General features: G+C 40.8%; 1 protein-coding gene across 1 annotated transcript; it reads left to right on the top strand.

The window, feature by feature from the left end:
• The first annotated feature begins 13 nt into the window (after positions 1 to 13).
• MRPL13 (mitochondrial ribosomal protein L13) lies at positions 14 to 22,269 on the top strand. Its single transcript, XM_084747908.1, has 7 exons — positions 14 to 135; positions 1,977 to 2,100; positions 6,861 to 6,954; positions 12,439 to 12,499; positions 15,584 to 15,670; positions 16,808 to 16,929; positions 22,020 to 22,269. The coding sequence occupies exons 1-7, from the start codon at positions 109 to 111 to the stop codon at positions 22,039 to 22,041; spliced, it is 537 nt and encodes a 178-aa protein (XP_084604034.1). The 5' UTR covers positions 14 to 108; the 3' UTR covers positions 22,042 to 22,269.
• The last annotated feature ends 1,062 nt before the right edge of the window (positions 22,270 to 23,331 follow it).

The following is a 23,331-nucleotide window of genomic DNA, read 5'->3' as shown; positions in this document are numbered from 1 at the left end:
TAGCCCTAGGAACCGTTGTGCTCGGGTGTCTGTGTTTCCCGCCGGACAGGAGGTGCTGGTGCCCCGGTTGGGCCATTGGAAACTAAAGGACGCTGCCAGCCGGGAAGCATGTCCAGCTTCTCTCGAGCGCCTCAGGTAAACTCCCGTGCTTCGGGGAGGATGGTGTGTTCATTACATGCTGGCGAAAATGAAGAGCAGTGGCTCACAGGAACTTAGTACAGAAGCTGAACTTTCAGGGAAGCTGACACCCACAACCAAGAGATGCCTTAGGAAGTCACAAAACTGAGGCTCCTGAGTCTATCTACTTGCTATCTTTGTTTTGGTAATCCTTTCTCTCGTCAATCTGCCTTTTTCGTGTGTTTTTTTCCATGCTGAGGGTCCTAGGAGAGAATTTCAGTTAGGTAATAGGTTGAAAGACATGGGGGGGGGGGGGGAGCAGGTGTTTATTTTGGTTAAGTACGGTAGAGACTGGGGGGCAGGGAGGAGAAGGGACGGAGCTGTACCTGAAATATTGCTTGTTAATGCCAGAAGCCCTGGGTTCCATCCTCAGCGCCCCCATAAACCTGTCATTTGTGGTACAGGCATGTTATCCCCGCACTTGGGAGGTGGAGGCAGAAAAATCAGGAGTTCATGGTCAGCCTTCTGCATGAGACTGCTTTAAAAAGGGGGGCGGGGGGACGGAGTTCTGTTGAGGAGTTTTGACTTAGAAGTCTTAGGTATTAAAAGGACCAAGCACCCGGAAGGGAAAAGGTAGTTTGAATGCTATTCTAATATATCAGGCAAGATATACTCATGCGCAAGTCAGACTAAAACACTGGAGTGCTGAGAAACCCACAGTATGTATTGAAGGATTGAATGTGGGTGAAGGAAGAAACAGGAATTACTTTTAAGAATTTTGGTTCGGGCAGCTGGAAGGGAACGCTGAAACCGATGCAGATTCTAGGCAGAAGAGAAAGAATCAGTTTCTGATAGGTTAATCCAAGATGACTCCTAGCCTACTGCCACTTTAAATACAATTCCTTTAAACGTAGTTTTTACCTGTCTGTAATAAGGCAAATACGGACATCAAAGTAAACATTTTAAAACTTGACAGCAAGTTCACTTGAGGTTGTGGCACCATTTATATTGTTTATCGAACTTTTTAAAGTGTTAGTCTGCATGGGATGGGGGAAACTTGTCTTTTGCATATGTGTAGGCTTTGCAAAAAAAAAAAAAGTTTAGAATAACTAATCCGGAACCACACGCTTAATTGTATTTTTCTAGCATATAACCTCTGTGTATATGCAGTGAAAGCACCTGGTCAAGATCTTTCTGGAATAGAGCTTTTTTTTTTTTTTTTTAAGTTTGGAGAAACTGAAGACAGTGACTTTCTCAGATAACCTAGAGATGTCTGTTGAAGACAGGTCTATAATACCAACTATTCTGGGGAATGAAGTGGGAAGATTGTAAATTTAGGCCTGTGGGGTATACAGAGTGAATTCGAGGCCAAGCTGAGTAACTTGGTGCAACTCTGACTCAAAAGCATTAAAAGGGGACTAGTGATGTATCTCAGGGTTGGAGTGTTTAGCCTAGCATCCCAGTTGTCTGTCTGTCTGTCTCTCTCTCTCTCTCTCCCTCCCTTTCCCCCTCTCTCTCTCTCTCACACACACAACACAGAGAGAGAGAGAGAGAGAGAGAGAGAGAGATTGAATTTCAACTATACTTCTCTGATTGCATAGTTGTATTTAACTCTCCTAGAACTCAGTTCCTGAATGATCTGCAGTTGCCAATTAGCCTCTCAACTTTCTGTAAATACACCTTACTGTCCTAATGCAATAACTTAAGAACTGGTAATGAAAACAAAATACAGTCAAAAAAAATTTAGTGACAGTCTTTTTCAAAGTAATTGTTGGCATTATGGAATATGTATGATGACATGTAGTAATGTATTTAATTGTTTCCATTTTAACTGGATTTCTTTTTTCTTTACTTTCAAGCAATGGGCCACTTTTGCACGAATGTGGTATCTCTTAGATGGCAAGATGCAGCCCCCTGGCAAACTTGCAATCATAGCATCCAAAAAGCTTCAAGGATTGCATAAGCCCGTGTACCATCAGCTGAGTAAGTATTGTCTTACACTCATCCTTAGCAACCGTGGTGTGCACTCCATCATCCTTAGCACGTGGTGTACACTCTAGCATAGGAACTTTGAGACGTTTCTCTGTACTGTGTTTAAGGGCTCTTTTCTCATCCTATATGAGGGTCCCATATTCTATTCCATCAGGAAGACCTCATCCGGTGCTAAACTGAATTTGAGAGAAGCATCATGTAGACCAGCTCTTTCAGGACAGTCCTATTTGACGCTGTTACCAAATAGAAAATCCCCAGTAGCCCTTGCTTCTACTCCAGTAGTGTCCTGATCTGCACTGTAATTGATTTCCCTTCTTACACATCTCTCTCCTCGGGACAGCATGCTTTTGCATAGAGAGTTTTTAGCAACAGTCTTGCCTGTTTTCTAAAAATCCTCTCCTAGAGAGATAGAGCTAGCTGGATAGGATAAGTTGCCTTTTGCTCTTGAATTAAAGGTTTGCTTTCTGTATGCTGTTTATAAGATGGTAAGACTGTTTTCATTCTAGAAGAGTTCTGCTTGTAGGAATTTTAGATTCACTTTGTTTTCTGAGGCATTCCCTGCGACATCCCAATCTTCCTCTCACATTCATAGGTTTTAGGGATCTGATGCAGAACTCAGTCACTTAATGAATGAGAAGAGGTCCAAAGACCTAGGGAAGGTTCACTTTTAGTGAGTTGAGGGGTTCTTTAAAGATTGGCTTAACAAAGAATACAAATGCAAAAGCTACAACAGTAAATAACCTCCAAAATGGGACTGTTTGCATTTGAGAGAGAAGAAATAGCACATGACTTTCTGTAGCCACAGCTGGCCATGTGTGTGTCAGTCAACTCAAGTTCGAACAGCTAAGGAAATTTACAAATATGAATAATGAGATCAACTGAATGGCCATTTTTCTCTTTAAAAAATAGGCAGACAGAAAACATAGATATTTATGGATTTGCAAATTTGTGCAATTTCTATGACTTGACATGTTTTCTCTGCCTCAGAAGTCAGTGATAAAAACTGAATGAAGACTTTGGTGACGTTCTCATTGTCCTTCAGCTGCACCATAGTAGAGCTGAGACTAATGCTTAGGCCCTGCTTCCTTGTATAGGAAATTCCCCATCACTGTTTTGTGTGGTTGTTTCCTATACAGTTATTTGTTCTTTAGGAAGGGAGGTAATAAATAGTAAACAGCTTCACTAACCAGTCTTTGTAGACACAGCAGTGATTTAAAAATTGGGGTTAAGCTGGGCGGTGGTGGTGCACGCCTTTAATCCCAGTACGAGGGAGGCAGAGACAGGTGGATCCCTAAGGTGGGGGCCAGCCTGGTCTTCAGAGTGAGTTCCAGGACAGCCAGGGGGACACAGAGAAACCTTGTCTCAGAAAACACACAAACTAAAAACAAAACAAGCTAACAAAAGTTGGGGTACTAGTCACCTAGTTTCTGTCCCCAAGGTTAGCCGGGAGCGCCTCCTCAGGAGGCTGTTTGCTTAGATGCTAGCTGTGCTCATCCTGCCGGGGCTCTGCAGGGGCTGCGGGACTGCCTGTAGGCATCCTTTCCAGGGGCAGAGACTAGCTCTTCTATGGCTTTGGAACTGAACTTTTTAAAGGTTTAAGTACTTACTGTTTGTCTCCCTGTGTTGAACATGTTAACTCTATATCAGCAAAGCTTCTCCTGACCACAAGATGTCACTAGAGTCAAATTTCTAAATCACCAGCAGTTGATAAACTCTTTTAAGAGTCTTAATAAGAAGTTAAGTTTAACAAGCACTTATTAACTACGTATTAGGGATTCATAAGCACTGTACACATTTTTTGGGGGGGAAATGAACAGCAAATGGTCAGATTTCCGATAATGATTACAAAATATACCTTAATGATTATTAAGGTATCAGAATGTAACATAAGTAATATTTGCACTGCTTGGTTTGTCAGGTGGACCTTTGCAAGGTATTATGGGAAATGGGCTTGTCATTTATAAGTGATTTTGTTTTATCCCTCCTTTCTCCGTGTGTGTGTGTGTGTGTGTGTGTGTGTGTGTGTGTGTATGTGTGTGTGTTTTACTAGGGATTGTACCTAGTAGGCTAGCACTGTACCTCAGAGATTTGACTTTTGTGGGAGAGTCAGGTCAAGGACGAGGTGACAGGGACTTGTCAGCATATTATCACAGTCTGATAACTTAAGATCAAAGTGGCTCTACCCGGGCTCTGATGCCAGAATCCTGCTTGTGTGAGTTTTCTGATATTTGACCTTACAAAATTGGAAGGAAACATATAGGCCAGTGTCAATTTTTATTGTTTATTCCTTATTTTAAACAGCAGGTTTTAAATATTCCTCATGCCAATCTTACGGTGTATAAAAGCAGAGATGCATTGGTTGAAGGAGAGAGTCAGGCTTAGTCCCTTGGCCATAAGTTACCATTGAAGGAGCCTAACGCTCTTAGGTTTCGCTTAAAAACCAGTGTCTTAAAGTAGGGCGTAAGAGGAAAGGGGTAAAACAAGTTACAAACTAGAAGGAAGTATTTGCAAACCACACAGTTAACAAAGGACTTGGACCTTGACTATATAGTGAACTTCTGAAACAACAGTAACATGACCAGCAGCCGGTACACAAAAGTCTAATATAAGCCATTAAGAGAAATGCAAATTAAAACCACAAGAAGCTCAAAAAGTAGTGATAATGAATGAGAAGGAGAAACATTTGTTCATCTCATATAGGTGGAAACATAAAATGATACCATCTAAAAAGCTGATGAAGGAATTCTGATATATTTACATTTAGTACATGGGCAGAAACTATATGGTCTTTTATTCAAGCATTTAAAATTGGACTGATAAGTAGCTCGATGAAGGAAAATGCTTGCTGCGGAAGTCTGGCAACCTGAGTTCAATTTTCCTGGACCCACGGAAAGGTGGAAGGAGGACCCATCTCTGGGAAGCTGTCCTCCAACCTCTGCCTGAGCTCTGAGGCACACATGTACCTGCGTTCTCACACACAAAGTAACAACTTCTAAACTTTTTAAATGAAGATATTTCTGTTTCATGTACAAATTAGACAAAAGCAATCACACTATAATCAGAACTCTAGCCTTCTATACCTGCTTTGGTATTGGTACATAGTTTACATCAACACAAGTATTTAGTTATTGCTCCTTTTTTTTTCCCGAAGTGAGAAAGTGGTTGAAAGATAAAGAGGTTTGACATAACTTACTAGGAAAAAATAATCTATATCTTAGATGTAAAAGAACTTGTTTTCATCTTATTTATTGCTTTAACTAATGCCCATCCAAAGAGCCTGTTGACTTTTGTAAATTTTTTAAGTGACTTTAGATGTTTTGTACGTATTTAAAGTTTGGTCTTCTAAAAATTGAGGTTTAGAGAAAAGTAAAAGGTTGAATTTTTTCTTCAAGTAGGTATCACAGCAGAGCGGGACTCAGTAGCTTTGTGTGAGCATGGGCAAATCGCCTACCCTTGAAAGGTGCCAACCTGCAAATTACCCAAAGCTGGGGCCATTTCAACCTGCAGAGGCCTTCTAGGGCATTTTCATACCCTCCTTAGTGGGGTCTCTGGTGCTCTGTCCAACTATTTCAGTGGCCACCGTTTGTCACTTTCCGAAGCTCTCAGACTTCCCTTTCACCCCACAGCAGTAGGCTTTCCAGTTCCTCCCTCCTTCTCTTACTCCTTTTATACTAGTAATGAAAACCCAGTCGCCTCATTGCCTTTCTTCACCTTCGATCCTAAACTATGAACCTCTCTGAAAGTTTTGTGTTCAGATTCATTCTTTGCATACAGTCTTTTCATGTGATTTTTGGGGTTTTTAATAGGATACTGATTTATACCTGGTACTTTTAGTGGCATTTTAAAATATGGTTCTACAATCTTTTTTTTCTAGTACTAGAATAGCATTTAATGTTTCAGATTAATGGCATGAACAGTGTCATGAACATGTCAACTTGCATGTTGACATTCAATTTGATTTTAGATGGACACAAACTTGAAGGTGTATTTCAGCAGGAGATTGTTACAGTCCATGTATTTTGGTTGCCAGGTCATCTGTCCTGTCCAGTATGTTTACAGTCACTGCTGAGAGTGCCATTTCACATGTAACTGGTTACAGTCACTGCTGAGAGTGCCATTTCACATGTAACTGGTTACAGTCACTGCTGAGAGTGCCCTTTCAGACGTAACTGGTTACATGGGGCTGGAAAACGCCTTGTGGCAGCAGTTGAGCATGAAGCTGCAATGCTCTATTGTTCTCTAAAATGGAAAAGAATAATAATCAATTGTAATGTCTCACATTTGTTTCTGATTTGCCCATTGGCAAAACATACTTTGTGCTTTTATGTACAGATTGTTTTCATATTCCTTGCTATTTGTAAAGGAAAACTTGTATCATCCACTTAAAGGGAACTGTAATAGAAATGTTTAAATGCAAACATTTTAGCACAGAGAATTAATTATCAATGGTAGTAGTGAGGGGAATAATAATAGTTCACCTCTAAAGAATGTGTTGTCGTTATTGTCATCTTTTCAATTTCACCTTTTACCTTCTAGTGTTGAGATTTTTCTAGCTGGCCAGCCAACTCTTTCTGTGCTTACATGGTATATCAAATGAAACAAATGTGTTCAAAGACTGTGTTGGTGCACTGTGATTTTTATTGTTGAATGTGTTCTTAGCACTTTGGTAACTAAATAAACAGGCCATTTTTTTTTCTTAAGGCTTTGATGTTTTCATACACAGTCTCTGCCTTGTTTCTTTTTAAATCTAGGTGACTGCGGAGACCATGTTGTCATAATCAACACAAGACATATTGCATTTTCTGGAAACAAATGGGAACAAAAAGTGTACTCCTCACATACTGGGTAAGAGAACACCATAGCTAAGGAACACAGTTTAGACTGTGGCTTTAGTAATACTGTTGCCCTTATTTTAAAGGAAAAGGAGAGTTTTAAAACTGGCATCTAAGGAAATACTGCTTTTACTAATGCTGCATGTATAGCGTAGTGAACAACAACTGATATCACCGGTCCGAGGTGTGTGTTTCTCCTTCCTGTGGTTCACCTTACTGTTGGCAGCACTGGCTGAGCACTGAATTCTCACAGGAAGGCTAGGGTGTGCTTGTTCTCTAGCTCCCATCTTCTCTCTCACCGTCTCTCTTGAGGAAATGTACCTACCCAGGAGTACTGAGGACTCCAAGGACAATGGGACTCCCCTCCATTCTTCCAGCTAGGCCGTCTTTTACTGTAAAATAGATTTTCTTCAAGAACATATCAATATTGTGGCCTACAGTGTTTACAGTCAGCCAGAACTCTTAAGTTTTTTCCACACATGTTCCTGTTAAGTCTCTTCCCTTATGTATGTTTTAGTTGTGTTAATCTAATATTGTCTCCACTGTTTATTTTGAGATCCTGATTTTGTCATCTATATTAAGGTAATGCATAGTTTCAGGTAAAAGATAAAATTTACTTAAGCCTACGTCTATACTGTCTTCCAATTAGGTTATAAATGTTAATCTTCCACTCTCGTTAAAAAGGATTTACGTGTATGAATGTCTTGCCTGCATGTATCTATGTGGCCCGCTTGAACACAGTGCACAAGGAGGCCAGAAGAGGGCATCAGAGCCCCTGAAGCTACACTTGCACAGTTGCGAGCTGCCATGTCTTGCAAGCATCCAAACCGGGCCCACTGTAGGAGCAGCTGGTGCTGTAACCACTGAGCCACATCTGCAGCCTCGATTGTCCACTCTTGATCAAGATCGTTTTTTAATTTCTCACCACACCTTCACTTTCCATATCACGGCCTCTTTTCCTCTCTTGCCCAAGTGCGTCTCACATGCCTCACACAACTTTGTTTTCTAAAGCCACATTTTGTCCGTTTCCCCCATAAAATATGTTCTGGAAATCTTTATACAATTTCACAAAAATAAACTCACATGCATCTCTAGTAACTTCCGCTGCTGGCAAATCTCTGTAAACAAAGTTCTACAAAACAAGAAGTCACTGGGAAAGAAGTGTGAGAAGTCGTGAGAACATAGTGTTGCAAAGGCCTGAAGGCAAGTGTTTAACCAGGAGGCTGTGTCAGTCGCTGCAGCATTAGCTGTAGCACTCCTGCGGGTCACTGGGCAGAAGCAGCTGCCAGCAGCACCACGGCAGCATGGTGTGCACACGCTGGCAGCCGGTGTGTCACTGCACAGTTGCTCCTGCTGCCGCACACATGCTGCTTTGTAGCATACACAGTTATTTCTTACCTTGATGCTTCTGCATGGGTTGTTCCTCAGACAAAAAGTGTCACTGCACTGTTTGTCAAGGACTCCGGTTTCTCCATTAGCACTCACCTGTAGTCAACTCCTGGGCTGCCTGCCCTCGCCTGTAGTCAACTCCTGGGCTGCCTGCCCTCGCCTGTAGTCAGCTCCTGGGCTGCCTGCACCATGGTGTTCTGCCCAGAGGATAGTCATTTGTTTCTTTCTTCCATTTGCTCCTCACCATACCTGCTCTGTAGTGCTTCCTTATGTTCTTAAGTACTGTATCACAATTATGGGTTCAGAATTTTCCTTTCTAGTCATAAACATTGAATGCATGTGAATTTTAGAAAATAGAGTTTTTTAAAAAGAATAAAAATTCACTTTTGATCTAACGTTTAAGGATGTCTATAAGTGTATATCTTTTTTCACCTAGTCTAAAAATCTCAGAGAGTTTTTTCATAAAAATTAATTCAGTCATTATATACAGCATACAGTATAATTTACAGTGCTTAACTATTCTATGTATAAAATGAAAAGAGATAGAGTTTTATAGTGTTGGACAGCATCTTTACCCATTAACTTTTTAAAATATGTACGTTCATTTAAAATAAATCTCTAGAAAGGAAATGAATGTCAAAACGAGAGGAATGAATGGATCTTTTGGCAGGCCTACTGTAGGAGTATATCTGGTTTTTGATGACTGTGGCCATACCATAGCATTAAAAACAATTTAATAACAGTAACACTTTGCAATTTTGCAAAAATGATTCTTTTCATTTGCTTAACAGTGAGGTTTCTGCTCTTTTGTATCACCCTCTTGTGGGGCAGCATTATTGATTTGTTTGGGGTTCTGTGAGGCCGACTTTGATGGAGCCCAGGCCTGTCTTGAGCTCGTTATGGGGCACAATCTGGACTCGACCTCCTGATCCTCCCACCTCTGCCTGCAGGTGCCGGGCACGGAGAGTGTGCTGCTCAGCAGCTTCCTAAGCGCTGTCCGTGAGCTTCGGATCTATGTGGGCACCAGCCTGTTGTCCTACTTCTCGTTTTATATTAACTTTATGATGGTATTTACTGTTAATTAATGTTTATATAACTCAGCCTAGCCTTTCCATTGAAATTCTTTTGATTTCTTGTCTCAGAAAGCCCTTTCTCAACAAATAATTTATGAATGTTGACTTCTCTTTTTTTTTTCAGTGTTGAATTACCTTGTCTAAATGAAATGTATTGAAATATATTGACATGACCGACCAAAAGTCATGTCATCACTCTCGTCAGCACAGGATCCTGTCTTGTTTGCCTGTGCCTCTCTAATACACAGCAGAACAGACACTTAGGAAGTGTGTTGAATTAATTTATATGAGAAGCTTGTGGCTGTCATATCAATCAGTTTTCACTTGGTGAGAATCAATTGCATATTGCATTACTGAAGTTATTCCCTCCTTGGGATTTGTATTAGCTTTCCAGGTACTTCAGGAGACAGTCCAAAGTCCTGAAATATAGCATGGGTGGTACTGTGCTTTAGAACTTGCCAGCCCAGTGTTAAAAATAGGAAGATAATCTTTAGCATAGACACTACAAAGCAGTTTTCCATGAGGAGAAAGACTATAAGCATAAATGTCTAGACAGTGTTTCTTTTTCTAAAACTGAAATTCCATGAACCAAGTAAATTGTTTTGGTTTGAAAATAATCCATCTTACTCAGTAAATGTTTAACTTTTCCCCCCAATTTCTAATATATAGTTTCCTTGATTATCTTAAAATATTTTGAGAATTTCTTGAAAGTAACTTAAATTTGAGTAATCCTAATTATTTTTTATTTTTATTTTTTTAGAATCCATTGGCTATCTTCTTTATGTAAAAACTATATATTTTTTCTTTTATTTAAAGTAATAAGCCTTTAAATCTGTGTATTTCAGTTTCTTACAATTTTACAAATGCAATTTTCTCCTTTGATGCATAATCTTTAGTAAAATTAGATGGGGCAGATAACAATTTTTAATTAGATTGACCAATAAACAGACACAACACCAGCATCTCACTGTTATGCTGATAGCCACTGACAGAACCTCGTCTCCAGGTCTGCATCTGGTTACCAAGCTAACTGCAGATTGCCCATTTAAGGCTGATACTTGATCTGAGCACCAGGAAATGCATGATTTATTACCTGGAGCCAACACATAGTTCCTAGTGATCGTTCACTGACTTTTCAAATGGGATAGTTACCCGTGTAATGAACTGGCCAGATGTTGGTTCCAACCTGTGATCCCAGAACTTGGGAAGTGGAGATAGAAAATCAGGAGTTGAGCATCAGCGGCAGCTCTGTGAGGAGGCCGAGGCTATCCCGGGCCATGAGACCATGTCTCAGTATAAGAACTTGACTTCAGAGCCAAGTGTTCTGCCACCATGGTCCCCGTCTCCACACCTATGTTGTGCAGGTAGTCTAACTTGGTAGGGAACGTAAGTTGTTCTGGCTCATTGCTATTTTTTTTTTTTAATAAATGAGTGGTAATCTAGGTAGAATGAGTGGGTAAGAAAATGAATGAATGAATGACAAAATTCATATGAAAATAATTATGCCAAGAAAATTTTCTGAGATAACTATGAATAATCATAGCCACTTACTAATATTTCAGATAGTATAGCTTACTTAATTTGTTTTTGATTTGTGTGTGAAAGTGGGCACGTGCTCATGCCACAGCATATGTGGAGATCAGAGAGCAATCTCGGGTGTGTTGACCTTCACCTTCCACATGGGGTTGAGGCAGGGTTTCTGGGTTTTCTGCAGTGTATGCCACTCTTGCTGGCCACGAGCTTTTGGGCGTTGTCCTCTGTGCGTCTCCCATCTCTGAAGGGCACTAGGACTACAGATGGCTGACCTGCATCTGGCTCTACAAGCTCAGGTCCTCACCGTCGCACATCAGGAACTTCCTCACTAAATCACTTCCTCAGCCTCCTTACTGTTTTGCTTTATGGTTTGTTGTTTGGTTGCTAGGGAGAGACATCCTGGAGCTGCAGAGATAGCTCAGCAGTTAGGGAATCTTGTGGAAGAGTTAGGGGAAGGAAAGAGGGACCCAGAAGGTACAAGAACCCTACAAGATCAACAGAGTCAACTAACCTAGCCCATGGGGGCTCACAGAGACTGAACAACTGACCAAAGAGTATGCATGGACTAGACTTAGGTCCCCTACACATATGTAGCTGATGGGCAGCTTGGTCTTCATGTGGACCGCCGCCCCCCCCCCCCCCCCCCCCGCCCCAGCATTTGCAGTGGAGGCTGTCTCTGACATGGATGTAGTTGCCTGCCTTGGGATCACTTTGGGATGCACTTAGTTCCTGATGCAACTTGATGTGGGTTTTTATGGAGGAGGGATCCTCTTTTCTGAGGAGAAGGGAAAAGGACATTGGGGAAATAGGGAAGGAGGGAGGGTGGGACCAAGAGGAGAGGAGAGAGGGGCCTGTGATTGAGATGTAAAGTGAACAAGTAAATAAATAAATAAATAAATAAGAAAAAAAAAAGAACTCTGGCTGTTCTTCAAGAGGACCTGGGTTCAGTTTCAGCACCCACGTGGCAGCTCACAGCCATCTATAGCTCAAGTTGCAGATCATCTGACGCCCTCTATGGCCTCCATGGGCACCGGGCACACATGTAATGCACAGACATACACGCAGGCTAAATAGCCATGCACACAATAGTGATAAATAATAATAACAAAGTTTTAAAAAAGAAAGGCATCCTGAGGCTGGAGAACTACTTCAGCCGTCATAGCACTTCTGCTCTTGCAGTAGGTTCCCACGTGACAGCTGAGACCTGCCTGTCACGCCCGTTCCGGGGAATCCTAGGCTTCCTTCTAGCTTCTGCAGGCTCCCCACACGCACACACAGGGCACATAAATACGTGCAAGAACAATATAATCTGTAGAGAAAACTATCCTTTATTACTTTCATTTATTTTGTGTTTGTGCACACAGTGTGTATGTGTGACTCATCTCACTGATTCCATTGCCATTTAATCTTTAAGAACTAATAAACATAGCTTCTTAGAATCATTTTGTTTTTATGAAAAGATGATCAGCTTAAGAACATGGTTTTTTTTTGTCTTTCAACAGCTACCCAGGTGGGTTCAAACAAGTAACAGCTGCGCAGCTTCACCTGCGGGACCCAGTGGCGGTAAGCCTGTTTTTGTGTTGGTTATCTGAGCAAGACTGATTCAGAATGTTTTCACCGTGCCCCTTCTAATGTAGGCACCACTCAGGACAATACATGCTTCATCGTATTACACAAAATTTGGGGGGTTGGGTTTTTGCTTGATTGGTTGGTTGTTCAAGACAGGGTTTCTCTGTGTAGCCCTAGCTGTCCTGGAAATCACTCTGTAGACCATGCTGGCCTGGAACTCACAGAGATCTGCCTGCCTCTGCCTCCCGTGTGCAGGGATTAAAGTCATGCACCACCACCGCCTGGCTACACAAGTTTTATTAATGTCATATTCATAATCACTCAATTCTATTTCCTAATTATTATCATTAGTTACATTAACTCAAAGAATTTAGATACTTTTCTTTTTTGGCACATCTGTCATTGTCTGGAAATGATGAGCTTGCTGCAAATACCTTAGGAGAAAGAAAGACAGAAGGATATAATGTATTTGCTTAGTATATTTTAGGCTTACCAACTTGCTTGTTTGCCTGATTCATTGTCTTATTTAAGGTTTTTTTTATTAGTTACTAAAATCTAAGTTATGGGTTTGCTCACTTCTGTATATCTGTATATCAGTTGGGAGATTGTATATTTTGAAGGTTTAGTGTTAGATGAATTTACATTTGGGATTATAATCTTGCAGAATAATTAGATCATAGATCAAGGTCAATGTTTTGGCCTTCTTTATCTCCAGTGATGCTTCTTACCTTGAGGTCTGTGGTTCTCCTAATTTGAATATATCTGTATCAGTCTGCTTTTGATTTGCATTTACCTTGCATTTCATCCTCTATGATTTAGACTTTCTAACCTCTTCTGACATCCACTGTCTCTCCCAATACTTCATGGAGGAGGAAACAGATCCTAGGAGTAAGCAAATAAGAAAAAAGAAAACACACATACCAACTTTTAAAAAAAAGTCAAATGATATCAAGATAAATGACAAGAATATTAATTTGGAAGGGCTAAGCCAGGCTTGCAAAGGCGCGTGTGTTAGGAATTAAACGCAGAGTCTAGTTGATGTGAGGCAACTACACTACCACTGAACTGCATCCGTAGTCCTACAAGTTTTTAAATGAACACTATTATTAATTAAATAAACATTTATTGTTAAAATATATGAAATGGACACTATTATTAATATTAGGAGTGGAACTCTCACAGGTGGGGGAGTGGGCAATGACTCAGTTATCTTTAAGGGACTGGCCACTGGGCGCTTGACCATACTCCAGTGGCTGTATGGACAGCACAGATTGGGCTTGATGTTTGTTCTTTTTCTTTTGGGGAGGAAGGTGGACCTGGGAGAAATAGAAAGCAAGCATGATTGGGGTGAATTGTATGAAATTACCAAATAATCAATAAAAATGCCATGTTGGGGAAATAATTAATAATATTATTAATGTTTATTATCATTTGAATGATATGCTTAGCAAAGTTCTAATCCATATGTTTGTCCCACTACTGCTAAAAATAAAGTCTCCTTTTTGCTATTTTACAACTTATCTTTTCCTTCCTGGGTGTCAGTAAACCTGGCCTTTGAACTATACTCACAGAAGAAATAGCCCTTTACCCTTTGGTGACTATAAGCTTTTTTCTTAAGTGCATTTATAAGTGAACAAGGTATTGCTCCAAAAATACTCTTCTTTTTATAAAAATGTTGGAGGGAGGATAGATGTGTTGGCTGTCATGATGCAGCTATTTAGTGCTCCCTCGAGTTTTCTTCATGAAATGCTGGAGAAGGATGTTCTTTGTAGTGAGGCCTGGCAAGCATTTAGCAGCTCCACATGGCCCTGGCCGTATCATGCATGCTCAGACATCGCTTCTTAGGGAACAGTGCTCTGCTTTGTAGCCAGGGTGCTTTACACTACTGCAGGTTACTACGCTATGTTCTACTTGTTTGCTGTGGTTTGTTAGAAAAAGTGTAAGGCTGGGTGGATGATGCTCTCTAATATAACTGTTATAACAAACTAGAGTTTAATTTTAAAACTGGAGTTAGTTTTAAAGACTGAAAAAATAGCTTCTGTTTTCTCTGGGTATGCTAACTGTACACTAGGAGGCAATATAATTCAGCTTTAATATTGATACTTGAGAAGTTTATAAAAAGTGTTTTAAGCTTTTCTTACTCTTTAAGTTACCATGCAATAAATAGGTTTAATGGTGGCAATTATACACATGTATCTTTATACTTTGTCATAATTTTAGTTTTCATGAACAAAAAATTGAAACAAATCAAAATGTTTTGTGAAGACTTATAACATATTTCATTTAAACTTATTTCTATTATTACTTCATTAAAAGACCTTAATATACTAACACTTCATTTATTTTTCTTTTCTGTTTGTGAGTGTTTTACCTGCATGTATGTCTGTGCACCACATGTATGCAGTGCCAAAGAGGCATGGGTCATCCTAATGACTTATGGAGAAAAGTGTATTTTGGGTATTACTGCATGTGCTGTGTTTCTGTTCCTGGCAGTAGCATTGATTACTTTGAATTCCGGTGCAGCATTTGATAGATGATGAAATTAGGTCACTATTCATCTGCAGTTGGTTCTCTCTGCTACAGCATCATAAATACATTGTTAAAGTGTAACACACTGACTACTATACAACCAGCAAACTGTTGGCGAGTGTTCTCTGGGACCATTGCTGCTGACTTGTGTCTTACTGTCAGTGTAACTGTACTCGGAACACTTTGTGAACTTATAGCTCACTCCCTCCTGGAGGTCGCCTTCCGGAGGAGACAGAATTCAAATCCCACAGGTATTTGTATAAGCTTAGAGAATGACTTGTGTTGAAAGCTTGCACATAGAGGGTTCTGGCTAGTTCCTTCCATTTTCTCTTTTACTCAATAAATAAGCAAGTAGCCCCTCTAGGAAACAGCAGTGTATGAAGTAACAAACATCCCTCTCCAGCTCTCCCGTGTTATTTACTTCAGTCTGTCTTTCCTGGGTTCACACGGAATCTTAGCCATTGTTTTCACCGCCATCTCTAATTGTACTTGCTTTCAGTCTATCCTGACTCTGCTCTTCTGTTAAGCCCTTGGTGTATTTGTTTTCAGATTGTGAAATTAGCTATTTATGGCATGCTGCCCAAAAACCTGCACAGAAGAACCATGATGCAAAGGTTGCATCTTTTCCCAGATGAGGTAAGTTGGTGGCACTGAGAACAGTGCTTTTCCTTGGGGCTCAAAAAGGCATCGTTTCCTGCTTTCACACAGTTGCCACAGGTTTACTTTCAATAATTGTATCTCAACTTCCAGCATATTTATTGTATTTAAAAGTGAACATAATGCACACACGCATGGGCATATGCACACTTAGACAGTGGTAATTATTTCCACCTTAAATCATTAAGTGACATATCATTAAGCTAAAAATCAAGAAGATCTACAATTTCTGTTTGAGTGTTAGTCACTACTTTCTTTTTACTGGGCACTATTATGTGTGCACTGTGAAACAGAGGTCCTCAGTGATAGTTTCATCAACTATGAAAAATAAAAGTAATTCAGATTCACTTTCTGTGATTAATAGTAGTAAGCTTTCGATGGATGCGGATTAATAACTCTGGTTGTTAAGAATTACCTGTGATTTAATGAGTTTGTTTGTTTGTTTTTTGAGACAGGGTTTCTCTGTGTAGCCTTGACTCTGCTAGGCTCACTCTGTAGACCAGGCTGGCCTTGAACTCACAGGGATCCACTCTGCCTCCCAAGTGCTGGGATTACAGGCATGCACCACCATGCTTGGCTTGACAAGGATTTTTAAATTATGATTTGTACAGGCTGTCACTGTCTGCATAACCAGCTAAATTCAGAGAAGGAAAAGTAAAATTCAGAAGGCAGCGATATGGCGCATCCACTCAGCCAGCTGGAAAAGTGGAAGGGTGAACCAAGTGAGCTCCTTTTTATAGCAGACAAGAGAGGAATAAATTAATTACTGCTTTTTACGATTAAATTGCTAGGGTGGCACACATCTGTGATCCAACACTTGGGAGGCCGAGGTAGGATGATCACAAGGTCAAAGCCAGCCTGCGCTGCCTAGAGTGTATGTTGTCCAGCTGGGTACAACCTTGTCTCAAGAAAACAAGGAGCTACAAAGCAAGGGAGGGAGGGAGGTTGATAACAAGGCGCCTCGCTGGTCGATTGGATTTTCCAGGGATTTATACAAAGTGCTTTAAAGATTATGGGGTTTTTCTTGTTCCTTTTGCTTGTGTTTAATACTAAGTTTATTGTTTACTAATAGGAAATATACTTAAGATTTCTAAGTCCCAAATATGTTTACTATAGGATATTCCTGAAGATATCCTTAAGAATTTAGTAGAAGAGGTTCCTCAGCCGCGGGAAGTACCTAAACGGCTGGACGAGTACACCCAAGAGGAGAAGGACGCCTTCCCGAGGCTGTGGGCTCCGTAAGTGCCCCTTCCCTGTGTCTGCCCGCTCTTCTGTCTTCACCTGAGCTTTGGGAAATGATAATATCCTTGAAGGTGGTAGGAGTGAGCGGTTTCTTATCCCCTCTGAAACACAGCAGCTATTAACTTCACATAACTGCAACAGAGCTGTTGGCCTCATAACCTTGCCAGGTACATGGAGGTGGTGTTAGCTGCTTCACTTGAGGCGACCTTATTTGGAGTGACTGTCTCTTTTAATGGTAACTCCACTGTCATTTTCCTAAATTTTCAGATTGCTTTATAAGACAAGAATGTGCCCTAATGAAAAGTCCATTGACTCTGGAATTTTAGTTTTGATCCAACAAGAAAAAAATAAAATGTTTTTCTCTCTTCCATACAAATTTCCTATATCTTGTGCCCATAATGATAAGGCATCTTCTACCTAATTGTCTCCAGGCTTTTTGACTTGGAAATACAGAAGATGTAGTGTGTAACTTCACTTTCTCAGGCAGTGCCTCTTGCAGTCCTCACCTGGCTTTGGCTCCTCCTGTGGCTTTTCCTGATCACTGCTGGCTTTATCCTAGTGCTGCTCATGTGTGTGCACTTGACTGTTTAGTGTCTTGTGTTGTTCACTAGATTTCACAAGCACACTGTGTCCTTGTCCTGCTTAGTGCTGAGCACAGCACCCAGCACGCTACACGAGTACTCAGCAGATGCTTCCCAAGTGAAGTCATGAAGAGCCATAATTTTTTTCATCAGCTTTTGTAACTGAAGTTCAAAAAAAAAGTCTAGAACAAGCTGAAACAAAACATTTTTCAGTATTTGTCTTCCTATATTAATAACAGTAAAAATAGCAAGAGGTAAGAAAGCATTTGTAGCACTTTACAAGTAATTACAGCTACTTACCCTCTGAGCAAACTAAGTTATAGTTTGATCCCCATTTTTTATGAATTGGAAAGTATAGGAGAAGGAAGTGGTGACTAGGGATTGGGCAGACAGGAACCAGCGCCTGAGTTATCATCCCAAGTGGAGCACTGGAGAGCCCTGCTACCTTGTGCATCTGTGGTATCTGTGGTGTGCCGAGCTGTCAGTGTGTCAGCTACTACTGCCTGCCTTCTGGGTGTAAGTACTGAACAGCCCATTCATCGAGCAACCTGCTCCTAGAGAGTACTAGCCACAGGTGCTCAGGGCTCAAGGAGTGTCTGAAGAACGCAGAGAAGTGCCCTTCCCTCAGTGTAATCTAGAAGTTGCCATTCATGACAGCTTCCATACTTAGGTTTAGGTCTTGCCACTATATGGCCTAAGTCTAAAGCCCTAACTGAGCCTGTTTCCTCTCCTGCATTCACATAGTATTAGAATGCCTGTTAATACAGCACTTTTATATAAAAGGATCTAAGTAGAAAAAAAATGCTGTTCCCAGATACTCAGTTTTGATAAATTACATCCTAAAAAGGTAAATAATCTTTGAAGTCCCATCATGTTACCTTAATGTAACAACATCCCATAAATGTAGGTATTCCATGTATGATATTCTTATAGGATCATCATCAGAAATAAGTTTATATTCATGATCAGGAGAATAGTGATAGCATTTTTTAGCCAGATCTACCATGGGTGCAATTAAATCAAATATATCACCAAAAACCTTTTATGAACTTAAAGTTATAATATATTCTAAAGAATTTGACCAAAGCAGTGTGGATACTAACATTCAAAAACTGTCTATTTAATATTCTTAAATCAAACAATACTTGTCATAACTGCTTATTTATGTAACAAGGTAACTGAGTGTCTCCACTTTGTAAGTAGACTTGAAAAGGCTTCTCTGTAATTATTTTTAAGGAGTTTTTTTTTTTTTTTTTTTTTTTTTGGCGGCGGGGGGTGGGGGGGGTGAGGCTTGGAGCCACTTGGCTTAGTTCTGAGTTCCTACTGTGGGATGGGTTTTCCTGCCTTCACTTTGTATCCCCCTGGAGCAGGAATATGCGTTAGACGGCAGGTTCTTCTTTATGGCTCATTAAAGTTGTGGTCTTTTCTCCTAGGTAGTTATGCAACACATGGTAACTTCTATTGCCAAAATAGCAGATGAATATACATTTACTGAAATTTTATCATGGTGTGGGTATATTAATCATTTAACATAAATTCATTCAAAATGTCATTTTCTCTGCATACTGGGCCAATATCGGGTCCAGTGACTAGTGCCTATACCATTGAAGTTTAGCTCTAGTTCTAGTAAATTCTGTGTCCTTTTGAGGTAGAATTAAAATATCTCAAATACCATTCAATTCAATGCATTGAAAGTGGAATTTCTTATTGAATGTTCACCTTTATGAGAAGAAAATCTCTCTCCTTTTGGAGGAAGAACTTACTTGAAATAAGCTTTTATTTCACCAAAAGTAAATGAGCCAAAAATATAGCCTCCCTTTGGAATGCAGTCATTAGAAATTACTCAGGGTTGACCCATCTGATGCTGAATGTGCAGAGACAGGGTGGAAACACGTGTGCCTGCACCACACCAGGAGTGACACACTAGGGAGTACCTTCGTGTGTGTGTGTGTGTGTGTGTGTGTGTGTGTGTGTGTGTGTGCACGCATGTGCACGCATGCATGTCCCATAGGGATTTTTGTTGGCTTTTGGTAATAGGGAGATTTATAAACTTGTCTCTCAGATGGTAAAGCTTTTGAACAGCATTATTAAATGTCCACCTAAATTTTAAGGCAGCAGGTGATGAATAGGTTTGATTTCATCTTAATTCAAAACTGTCCCTGTTGAGATGGCATTTAACTTGTGTTTTCTGAGGCTCCTCTCAGCATGTGCTGACTCAGTTCTGGAGCCTAGTTACTGATTAGTCAGTTTTCAAAATAATGGTAGGGAGTGAGATGAAAGCTACTGATAACAAAATCATAACTTTTCTTTTACAAGTAGAGCCATTTTTCTATATTGGTAATATTGGCTACTCATTTCATTTTTTCTATTAATGGTAGATTTATCATGTTAGTGTCTTTTACACTATAGAATTTTTTTGAGGAAAAAGCTATGAAGTTATATTTTATGTTCTAGATAATACGAAGCAGGTATGTGCCTGATTGAGCACATGGCAATTATGGGATTTGCACTTAGAATTTCTCCTTATTTATGGGAAGAAATTAGAGAAAGCAGCAGGACTGTCCTTTTTTCACACGTCAGTTGCCTGAAGTCCTAGCTTTCATGTGGACAGTTATTTTTATGCTATCAGTAATTATTTCCATAATTGTTACAGTTTTGCCAGCATATTACACCATTCCAGTCATTGTATCCTATGTGGTGCTCTCATTGAAATGGAAATTTTTAACTGTGTAGGCTAAAAATAAAAATTGGATCCTTTTAAACCTCTTTAGTTTTGAGTTTTACATAGTTGTGGAGGAGAGCTTGTATTTGGAAAGACTGTATTGGTGGACTTTTTCATCTTGAACTGCTTTGCATTTTAATCCCTCACTTGCGGACTCAATGATGCTTTATATTAAACAAAATTCACCTTTGTGGAGAAACTGAGTGGAAAGCCTGAGCATCAGTGGTGCTTGAGAACCTGCAGATAAACCGCACATTCCCCAAGTAATACAGGCTACAGAGTGCGCTGTTAGAAATGTGCCTGCCAGGAGAGGATAGAGATGCCAGGAGGGGGGGTGGGGAGGATGGAGATGTCAGGAGAGGGGTGGGGAGGATGGAGATGCCAAGAGGGAGGTCGGGAGGATGGAGATGCCAGGAAGGGGGGGGGGAGGATGGAGATGCCAGGAGAGGGGGGGGGAGGATGGAGATGCCAGGGGTGGAGGGGAGGATGGAGATGTCAGGAGGGGGGTGGGGAGGATGGAGATGCGGGGGGCGGGGGGGGGGTTGGCGATGCCAGGACAGGGGTGGGGAGGATGGAGATGCCAGGACAGGAGTGGGGAGGATAGAGATGCCAGGAGGGGGATGGGGAGGGTGGAGATGCCAGGAGGGGGACCGGATGGAGATGGGAATGCGTGAGGACGACCATGAGTGGCCTTCAACTTGTCTTCACACAGAGTGGGATCAGGTTTAGAGTGTTTAATGAGTAATCCACCTGATGCTATAAAAGCCAAATGGGGCTCCGGGTGCTAGGAACAGTGGCACAAGGGAGTACCCCATTCAGGCTGCAGCTACTAAAGGGAGCTAGGGTGTAAGCTTAGTACATGCCGAGATGAGAGCCATTCATTCCAATAATGTGCATATTGTCGATTTTACTTTAAGTGATACGAAGATAAGTTTTATCCATGTCCTTATAAAACATGTATTAGTTCATAAACTTGGAGCTAGTGAAGAAAGAGTTTACTTTCTCTAACCCCGTAAGCAGCAGGGATCTGGGTAACTAGGGTCAGCTTTTCTGTAACTCCTAGCTAGCCTGGTCATGTGGCGTTTTCTCACAGAACTTGAATTTCTGTTCCTCAGTTAGGAGCTATTACCTGAACTTGGAGAAGAGGGTGGTTCAAGCACTGGCCTAAATCACAGACCTGGAGATTTGCAGTGCTGAGGTTGCTCCCATGAGGCCTTCTAAGCAACTGCTCTTCTAGGTATGAGCAGATCAGCACCTCATGTTAACATAAACAGAAGACTATTTTAAATGAAAAAATAAACAAAATAAACAAACATTTAGGAATTTAGGGGATTTGTTTGCTTTTTTTTTCTTGTTTTCTTTTTAAGCACTTGCATTTGGAGGTCAAAGGGCAACAATGTCTAAGGGGTCCATTGTTTCTTACCCTGGTGTGGGATCTAGTAGTCAGTCTTAGGTCTTTCTTCAGGCCTATCTACACCCCAGCACCTCTACCCACTGAGCCATCCCACCAGCCTGAGAAACTGAAGATTTTAAGTTAGTGTGTGTGTGTCTATGTGTGTATTTAGACCTAGAGAGACTGTGGTTTACTGTCTAAAGTGCTTTGAAATTGTCACTTCTGATTTGTAAGACTGGTTTGAAAGTGTTTTAGAAACGCTACCCTTAAGGGTTTTTCAGTGAACAGTTACATCTATTTTAAAGTAGAAAAGTAATCTTTTACTTTCATCCAGGAGAAAATGAAATAATGGTTAATGAAGAAATATACTTTTTTTTTTTAATCTTTCAGACCTGATGATTTTCGGATGTAGGAGAATGAAAATGGTTGAGAATAACAGCAAGACACTGAATGCTTCCTGAGGTGTTCCCATTACCCACGACAAAGAGAAAATAACACTGGAATTCACTGTGGGGAGCACTCAAAAAGCCTCGCCTCAGCGAGACATTGCAGTAGAACTCACTACTTACTTTACAGACGTGATTTATGTAACCTGCTTTAAATGCTGTACATGTTAATAAAGTGCTTACTTGGTTATCCATTCACTATGTCACTTACTGAAAACAGGAAGTAGCCAGAAATCTCCATCTATGCCTTTTCTCACAGAACAGGGCCCTCCTCCTCCTCAACCCATGAGCACTGCCATCCCTCCCTGGTCTTTTCATTACCTGTTGTATCTAACCCCGCATTCTGCAGAACTCATCAAGCTAGCTGAGTGCGGGAGTGTTTGCTCTCAGGTCCATAAGGGCTGCTGTCACCTTTTCCTGTGTCCTGGACAGCCAGTCCTGTCCTTTATGGTCTCAGTAGATGCTAGAAGATGTAGGAGGTTAACTTTAGGTGATGTGCCTTTTGTGAAAGCTCAGCCATGCTGGCTTTGGGCTGTTTGGTGAATGGCTCCTTTTGACTCACCTTATGCTCCCATGAATAACTCCAGGTAGCTCATTGGTTTACCAAGCTGTGCAAAGGGGAAATCATTGTTTTGGTTTCTTAGTAGGTCAGTCAGTCTTACAGAAGCCTCAACATACATGTGGCTTTTTCTGCTGTTAGCCAGGCATCACATTTTCTACACGTGGAAGCCAATATGTTTTATGCCCTGTGGTGCTCAGAAGGCCGGTTGCTAAGGCCTGATAAGGATGGGACTGAGTGTGCAGAAATGCAGCCATTGGGAGAAGAAAACAGTCACTGAAGCCAATGAGGAAGGCATCCTTGCTAATGTTCTCAGCCACCACCATCTGGTCTGCATCTTTCCATACAGCATGTGACATAACATTTACATGACTACAGGAGTCTTCCAGCTGAGTAAGCAAGTAGTCATGACAGCGATTCATGAGAGGATCCAATAGCAATATCATTTGTAGTTTTGTTGAGACCAGACTCAGCATTATTTCAGGCATTTAGGAAAATATACTACAGCAAACACCAAAAGTCTCAAACAACTTTAAAAGATTAAATATAAAAGGATTTAACAAATGTTATGAGTTAGAGTTCAAAAAAATGTGGTCAGAAGGGTTTGGGTTAGGTTACCTGGGGTACTCAGCGGCTGGTGTAGTTGAAGGTGAGCATTGGCTAGTTCTGAAGTCTACATGGATATGTCCTCAGAAGG

This window comes from Acomys minous, assembly GCF_964271855.1.
Source record: "Acomys minous genome assembly, chromosome: 12".
NCBI lineage: Eukaryota > Metazoa > Chordata > Mammalia > Rodentia > Muridae > Acomys > Acomys minous.
Note: the sequence above shows the minus strand (reverse complement) of the source record. Positions and strands in the feature narration are given on the sequence as shown.

Bases quoted from the DNA above. Each gene is read 5' to 3' on its own strand.
- MRPL13 (XM_084747908.1), top strand. From the start codon at position 109: ATGTCCAGCTTCTCTCGAGCGCCTCAG. The intron at 136-1,976 runs GTAAACTCCCGT...TTTACTTTCAAG, and splicing joins GCTTCTCTCGAGCGCCTCAG to CAATGGGCCACTTTTGCACG. The intron at 2,101-6,860 runs GTAAGTATTGTC...TTTTAAATCTAG, and splicing joins GCCCGTGTACCATCAGCTGA to GTGACTGCGGAGACCATGTT.